General features: G+C 33.0%; 1 protein-coding gene across 2 annotated transcripts in view; it reads left to right on the forward strand.

Moving 5' to 3' along the window:
- RAB27B (RAB27B, member RAS oncogene family) overlaps positions 1 to 2,290 on the forward strand; it is a 164,588-nt gene extending 162,298 nt beyond the window's left edge. For both annotated transcript variants that reach the window (XM_056138190.1, XM_056138191.1), the window contains 2 exons: positions 594 to 717; positions 1,751 to 2,290. In XM_056138190.1, the coding sequence (XP_055994165.1) occupies positions 594 to 717; positions 1,751 to 1,940 (314 nt within the window). In that variant the 3' untranslated portion in view covers positions 1,941 to 2,290. The remainder of the gene's footprint in view (positions 1 to 593; positions 718 to 1,750) is intronic.
- The last annotated feature ends 6,613 nt before the right edge of the window (positions 2,291 to 8,903 follow it).

Here is an 8,903-nt window from a genome sequence, read left to right on the forward strand (position 1 = left end):
CTTCCTCTTCTCATCTCTCTCCTCCCTTCCTTTCTTCCTCCTTCTCTCTTTCTCCTCTCTCTGTATCTCTTTTATGAACAACATCCTCCCCCCCACACACACACATACACACTCTTGCACTTTTGAACAGCATTTCAGGGTGGGGGAGGAAAGGAAAGTGACCTGTTCTAAAATTGTTTTTACTTGAATTTGTGGTGGTTCAAAAATGTTCTGTTCTTGAGATTCAGATGGAAATGTAACCACCTCTCAAAGGGCAGAGTACAGTAACATTTTCAGATCACATTTCATTATTATGAGGTCACTTGTCTTTGTCAAAGGGCATTTCCCCAGATATAGAAGAGCGTTTTTAGGTGTTTAGACCAGTGTGTAAGGTTCACTGTGGATCATCTTCACCATTTGCAATTCATCAACCATTATCTCCATTTCACAGGCAAGGAAACTAAGGCTAAGAAGAGTTTAGTGAATTGCTGATAGTACCCAAGGAGCTGCCAAACTAGAGATGGACAATTACTTTAGGAACCTGAAGGATGAGCAGTCATTTGATATCACTTGTTTATAACTAACTTGCTGTTCCCATCTGCTTTCTCTCCAAGGCCAACTGCAAGCAAATGCTTATTGTGAAAATCCAGATATTGTATTAATTGGCAACAAGGCAGATCTAGCAGACCAGAGGGAAGTCAATGAACGGCAAGCCCAGGAGCTAGCAGACAAGTACAGGTAAGTCAGTTCAATGGAGACCTTCAGATTGATGTTTTGGGATGGGACTGGGATGAGAGGATTAATGTTAGGAAGAGAAATTCCTTGAATCAGAATGGTCTGTGAATGAAAAATCATCTTCCAGAAGAATAGATTGATATTTTCAATAAAACGTGTTAAAAATAATAACTAACACCTACCAAATATGTATTATTAGCAAATATTCATAAACCAATCCATTTAACCCCTCATGAACACAGGTAAGAGACCTAGTTATCTCATTTTATATGCAAAGAACTGAAGCACAAAGTGATTGAGTGACTGATGGAAAGTCCCATAGCTAATAAGTAGCGGAGCTTGGATTTACCTCTGGCAATCTGAGCTCATACATCCATCTTCCTCCATTTCAGTTAATAATCAGGCCTCTAAGGAATCATATTTGGTATGAACATAATGACACCATCGTTTTGTTTAAAACTGCCATTGAAACTTAGCTGATAAAGCTTAGATTTTTTTTTGTAGTTATAACTGAACTTCCTTGATAATTTGTCATTTTTGATTAAAACAGTTTTGTTTTGTCTGACAATTATTTACTGTAGAAGTTTCCTTGAGAGCTTTAAGAATGTGTGTCTCTTGCAACTTTTTATTCCAAATCAGTAGGCTGTATTCCCATGAATATTTTAGTGTGTGCTCAATTTGAAAATCAGTTTCCTAGAGTTTGTTTGGAAAGGAAGGCAATTTTAATGATAATTTTGGTTTAGACATAGTTAACCTGAATTGAAACAAAGTGATAACCCCTTGACTTCAAGTTTCTAAGTGCCTCTTATATTGGTTTCCTGGCCAATAAAACTGATTATCACCATTCTAAAAATCTGCTCACTAGTTTTACTTGCTGAGAAAAAACAAAAAAGATGTTTTGTAGCTTATCCAGCCAAATCATGGTTACTTCACAATCTCTCAGCAACCATGTCTTTTCGTGTGTGACTCATTTGTATATCCCATATCTTTTCTGACTTCTTCCTCTCAAAAATATTTGTCATATCTTTTATGATAGCATACCATATTTTGAAACAAGCGCAGCAACTGGCCAGAATGTGGAGAAAGCAGTGGAAACCCTTCTGGACTTAATCATGCTACGAATGGAACAATGTGTAGAGAAAAGTCAAGTCCTTGAAGCCATCAATGGTGGGAACTCTGGAATACTAGAAGGAGAAAAACCAACGGAGAAAAAATGTGCCTGCTAGGCACAGTCATCCAGACACTCACCCAATCCTGCTTCCCCAGTGAGAAACCACGAAATTATTGTTGAGTAGACCATGCAAATAGCATGTTTTTCTTTTTTCTGCCAGAAAATTTATTTTAAGAAGCCAGAATAGTCATCAGTGTTCAAAAGAATTGACCAGTTTTCTCTGAGGCCCCTCCCAACAAGAGCCAAGCTTTCCTATTGGAATTTCACCATTATGGATGTCAAATAAATTCTTCTTATAATGAAGATGAGTAAATAAAAGTGTATACATGAAGATATCACAGTTTTAAATAAGAAAAAAATTACCAGCTACACTGAGGAATGGAATAAGGTTCTAAATAGAGAATGTAGACGTTTATGTGTATAGTTATTTTTAAGATTTCATTTAATCGTTATATAAAATTTGATGATACTTTTGAATTTGCATTGGGGGAAACTGTTAAGTATAAATAGATCTATGGTAAAGAATTGTTAATGGGTCATTAAGAATGATATTAACATATATTTCAAAAAACTGTTCTTGAATGACTAAATTCCATTATGGGCATAAGAGAATGAATGTTAGACTCCTGCTAAAATATAAAAGATTGAATGATCATGCTAGTTTTTAAAGTTTATAAACAGACAGGTAGACAAGAACAAGACTATGTAGGATGTGAATGACATAATTCAAGATAAAAACCCTGGAAGAGAAATGGAAGATTAGGACCATGGCCTTTGGACTACTGGAATTAAATGTATCTGCTGCAGATGTCTAGGGGAGTTTCTCAGCCAAATTTCACTCAATCCAATTAGAAGTTGACCTTATCAGTTGGGATTAAGAGAATCTTGGAGCTTTCCATTTCAAACAAAACTTTAAAAATACTTCCATGCTCAGTTTCACTTTTGTGTCTCTTGATATATGGTGATTGTCACAAGTAAAAATTTAATTGTTGTTTATTAAATAACTCTCAAACAATGCAGTTAGTTAGGTTATTTAGCTGAAGAAGGCTATTAAGCCTTAATATTTTAAAGAAAAATGTGCTAGTGACATATGATGAAGCGGCTATTATGCATTTCTTCTTGATTTACAAAAATATATTGGAAATTCTAAAAATCATATTTCTCCTCTCTAGCCCATACCCACCCCTGGTTTGGAGTCAATTGCAAAAGTACAGATGTGTCCATTAACAGATAAATGAAAAATGATGGAACATAATAATTATGGATCAATTTTATGATCACTCTGAATTTCCATGTTATTATTAGTCGCATAAAAGTTGATGATACATCATAGCATATCACACAACATATTCACATTTGTCTTTATGTTTCATAAAGTAAAATACCCCTAGTTGAGTTATGAATGAGGGTTGGCAGAGATAGAACTGTTTCCTATTTACAAAAAATTAGTCACTATTTTTCACATAAAGATTTCTTTACTTTCTAAAACTGATCGCAAGAGCATTTCCATGAACCTGTTTTTATTGTGTCTAATCTAATATTCTATTAGTTTTCATATTAATTTCTGATAAACATAAATCACTGTCTCAGTATATGTTCAATAAAAAACACGGTACTTCAAGTTTCATCTTTTTATAAGTATATCATTTTCAATGCAATAGTTCTTCATAAATTTTTGCCAATTTAACTGCATTTTTTATACACTGTAGATTTTATAAGTGTTTGAAAGTCTAAATTCCAATCCTTCCTTTTACTTTTTCCTACTACTCCCTTCACCCTGCTGGTACTGACTTAGTTTTATGAACATAGATCCAGTAGATTGTCTATTCATAATATTCTAATGAATACTATGACCCAGAGTGTGCCATGAATCAGAGCAGTTTGGAAGTTTTGATGGAGTTAATACCATGTGTTGTTCTTACCATTTTGATGGCGTTAATACCTTGTGTTGCTCAGTTCTGGGTTTCTGCAGTACCATCTCAACATCTAAGAAGGAAGTAGGGTAGGTGTACCAAACAATGGTATTTTTTATCTCTGATGTTCTTTGTGACCATGTGCCTATGCCATGAAGTTAGAAAGCTTTTAAGTGATACTAAACATTTTTTTCTCTAAAACAACGAGAAAGAAGCTGGGGATGTAGCTCAGTGGGAGAGCTTGCCCTGGAAGCGTGAGCACCTGAATTCCATCCCTGGCACCACAATTATAAAAGCAAAAACACTAAAAGAACAAGAAACAGAAACAAAATGATTACTTCCGTGGGAGCATTGGGTGAACTTTTGTGGTAATTTCATCAATTTCTTAGGATTCAGTTTTTATGTTTTTCTGTATTTCCATAATAGGGAATGTTTATTTAGCCTTTATGAAACCTTAGAGGTATTCTATTTTGTACAGTTTTTTTGTTTCTATTCATTTTCCAGTTAATTGATTGATTTACTTTTGCTAAGATTCTGTCGTAGTAAGTTATCTAACAAGTATATTTATTTGAATCTATTTTACGATTTTTAAAATAACTATAGCATGAAACATAGGGTGTTGATGCTCTTAATAATAGAAGACTTGCCTACAAAATAATTTTGTTGGTTAATAATTTTTTAAATAATGAAATTTAAGACAGACAATAAAACTAATTTAAAATAGTATTCTGGTGGCTGGAGCGATAGCACAGCAGGTAGGGCTTTTGCTATGTACACAGCCAACCGGGTGCAATTTCAGCATCCCATATGATCCCCTGAGCACCACCAGAGGTAATTCTTGAGTGAAGAGCCAGGAGTGACCCCTGTGCATCGCTGCGGGAGGGAATCCAAAAGAAAAAAAATAGTATTCTGTTCTCTATTATTCTCATTTTTGGTAGATTTTGTTTAGTCAGAGAGATAGTACAGGGGTTTAGGCATTTTTCCTGCTTGTGGCCAACCTGGATTTAATACCAGATGCCACATACGGTCCCTCAGTACTACCTGGAATGATCCCTGAGCGCAGAACCAGGAATAATCCCTGAGAACTCTCAGGTGTGTCCCAAAGCAAAAATCCTTGAATATGAATTTGAATATGAATTAATTCATTTTACAATTTCAGCTTGAACTGGTGCCATGAAGTAAATATATTGCTTTCACCCATAATAGCATGTATGTAACAAACTTGATAATTTCTCAAATGCTTTAGTAAATCAAACATATATTGTAGAAGTATTTTTTAAATGTACATGACATTTACTTCTAATATACAAACCATTTCTGGAGTGTTTACACTGGTTTGATGTTTACATTGTTCTAACACAGTGCCTCAGACAATTCTGTGACCAAATTTGTCTCTAATCACGTGGAACATTTCCTATAATGTATCAAAACCTCACAGAGACACACAACTCAAGATCTTCTGAAGTCTTCAGTAAAGAATTTTAGATTATCGGAATCTGGAGGTTATTACTAACATTTTCTGATTTCTACTTTAGTATTCATGAAGTAGTCATTACTTGAGATGCTTAAATATGATTAGATACAAGGTTACCTTTTAATAAAAAGAAAGAATACTTTATAACAAAACTAGAAGTAATACAATGTTTGTCTTTATATCAGGAAGGAAAAATATCATGAGTAGTCAAGAAAATACTGAACACTAAGAAATGAGTTTGTGGGTCTCTCTGTAAAAATCTTGCAAATCATCTCTCTAAACAATTTTTTTGCCACTATTTTATTAGTTACACTGCAAAAAATATTTAACCAGCATTTTGTAAAGCAAATAGTTTATCTGTTGTTTGTAACCAGATGTGTCATTGTATGTATTAGTGGGCATCTTTGTTATGGTGTTAGTAAGTGTTTTTCCCTTAAATACACAAGAGCTTTACAGGTCTTTATCTCTTTTACAACAGAGAGAACTTGATGACAGAGAAAATAACTAATAACAAAGAAAATAACTAATAAAAACTAGTTTTAAAACAACTAATAAAAGATAAATATTACTTAAACTTTAAATGAAGTCCACAAGGAGTTAATAAGTTTGATGACGTTCAAATATATTTTCAATAATGGAGCAAGTATAGCAATTAAAGAGAAACAATGTATATATAGCTAAGGTATGTAGCTAGTTATAGTATAAAGTCCAGAAGCTGATTCCAAGATTGTTCACTGTTCTATCTCTAGTCATTTTCATAGGGAATATATATGTTTTTCTTATACTTTCAAACACTTTAAGGAGAAATCTAAAACTCAAACTGTAAAAAATAATATTGAATATTTTGACTTTCTAGAAATACTATCTCTTTAAAATAAATATTTGATTACTGATATTAACCAAACTGATAACAAAGTTGTCTTTCACTATCTACTACCAGGCTTTAAAACTTTAAAAGAAGTCAAATATATTTGAAATATTTTAGAAAAAACTATCACTTTAAAAATGTCAAATGTTGTTTATATTAAAAACTGTATCTAATAACAATAAGTTATATTTTCTTCCTGATATTTGATCAGAGTATCTGGAGAGAGTGCTGCATTCCTAAACATGGAAAATAAATGTACAATATTATCTGAAATGAGAATTATCTTAATATTTTTGAAACCATGAAGATTCTTGTCTTATAAAGTATAACTGAAAAACTTATTGTTGGATATACAGGGGATTTTATAAACTGTCTTAGAATTTTGGGTGAAAATCAATGATTAAGCAAGGAACATAAACAGAGTCATAAGTTAAGAGTTGTATAAACAGAATTCTTAGCAATGGTAGAACAAGGCCAACTTATAGTAAGAAAATTAAAAATGAATTAACAAGAAAAAAATTTTATAACTAGATCTGTGTCAAACATTCATCCATCATTTTTAACTACTAAGTAGAGATTTATGCCCTCATAATGAAGATAACAAATTATTGAAACACCAAATAGTTCATCCTGACATCAAAATTGGGGAAACAAACATTTTATTTTTGCCACGAGATCAAATTTTGATAAATTGGTTTCTGATTAAGTTTTTATGGGCAGCCTCACATCTTTCTGTAGTGTTCTGTTTACCAAGTCTAATCTATAGATTAGAAAATATAGAGAAAATATAGAAAAAATTTTCTATATATAGAAAAATAACTACACATTTAAAACATTTATAGAGAGAATATAAAAACAAAAAAATAGACTATAACAGTGGGGTTATTTAAAAGGTGCCATATTGGTGAGACATATGAAAAGGAATTGTCACTGGATTGGGTCATTTTAATTTGGTTCTTGGTTCTTTTTCTTTCCAGCAGGTCATGGGAGTCATGGCTAATATCCTTTACCCTTTAAGCATCATTAGCAAATTCTTTAGGAACCAAAATGTCCGTCTTTAACATAATGGATCTCTTATTTAACCAGTGAGTGTTGTCTTTTAGTTTGTTGGCTCACCAAAATAGCTTCTGTCCTTAGCAAAATATTAATACATGCATAATCATACTTTTCTATTCTCCAGGTTAATTTTTCAAATGCTCCTTGTGAGGAAGCTTAGTATTATATAACGGACAGTAACTAGAAAGAACAATTGGAGAACCACATGTATTTTATTAAATATCTTAGTGGCCTTTTGTCTTCTGGAGCTTTTAAACCCTGTGTGTCCAATAGAGTCGTGCCAAGATCAAAGAGAACATATGTAAAACATTGGTTTGTGAATTATATACCATTTCATAAACTCACTATTATTGCAAGCTAAGGATTGAATACAAAATCATAGTCATATTTAAATCCCTTGTGAAAATTATCACAGTGGAGACAGAACACTAATCTTAGTACAAATATTAGAAGCCATAAGAGTATAATCAACTTAAGGTCATAGTATTTGATTGAGAAATGTTTAATATATTTTAAATGATTTTCAAAAATAAGTTGTTTTATTTTGTATGTCATTTAAATTTCTTTCAAGGAGTCCGGTTATATTCTAAACAGCATAGTAAAACTTGGTCAAAATTCTTTTTGTAAAAATAGGGCTTTTGTGTCTAAAGTCCTGTAAAGAAAACTGTGTCTGAAATTATTTTTTAAAAGGGGAACTATCCTGCTTTATATGTCAAAGATATACAGTGTTTCAACTGAACACTCCAGTGCTTCACTGTATCCTGATTTTTAAGTGACATTATCCTAGTTTTTAGGCTAAGCACGTTTGATTGTTTTGTCTGTCATCTACATGGATGTTTTGTCTAGTGCTGTGAATGTAACCTGAAACTTTAGACATGGAGCTTTCATTCTCTGTGCCCCTAAAGACTGTGCTGCCTGACAAACACTGTCCCGTCAGGTCATTCTTTTCTTGTACCAAAGTTCTAGTGTTTTCAGAAATTACTGCATCCGATGATTTTGTGGTGTTTGGGGTTTCAACACTATGATTGAGAACTGTATTTCAGTTACTGCTTCTGCACACTTTTCAAATAAAAATGCATTTTTATCAATGAGATCATGTCCTAGAGCAGCCTTCTTCTTGGGATGCAGGTGAACATGGAGAGGATGGGGAACACTTAAATAAAATTTATATCAATATGGATCTAGGATCACATTACAAATAGTCTCCATTCATAACTGGGAAATAAGTTATTTTGATTCATTCAAGCGATTTTCATTCATCTCTCCGGACTTTCTCATTTGTTTTTATTTAATAACTGGAATTTGCTAAGCACATTTTCTAATAATTTTGAATGCTAAATTGATTCAATTAGCAAGTAGCACTCGGAGATGATGTGTGATACATAAGTACCTTCATATATTATAAGCCACTTTTTCCCCATAATAAAATGTTGAGACCGGGGCTGGTGAAAGGATGAATGTTCAAAGCCAATTCATGACCTCATGGTATTCTTTTAAATGTTCATTTGCCAAGGCTGCTTTGTTCCCAGAGTTCTCCCACCATATGCTACTTAAATAGCCTTTGCCAAAATAATGATGAGTTTTTAATTTAAAGACAGCTCTCTGCAAGTAAGTAAATCTTTGGCACTGTTCTCTCAACCTTCCTCCTGGTAGCAGTCATGGGGTTTTACACAGCCAGAATGTTCTATCCCTTGGGTTCATCTTAAG

The sequence above is a fragment of the Sorex fumeus genome, unplaced genomic scaffold (genome assembly GCF_029834395.1).
Source record: "Sorex fumeus unplaced genomic scaffold, SorFum_2.1 ptg000128l, whole genome shotgun sequence".
Classification (NCBI taxonomy): domain Eukaryota; kingdom Metazoa; phylum Chordata; class Mammalia; order Eulipotyphla; family Soricidae; genus Sorex; species Sorex fumeus.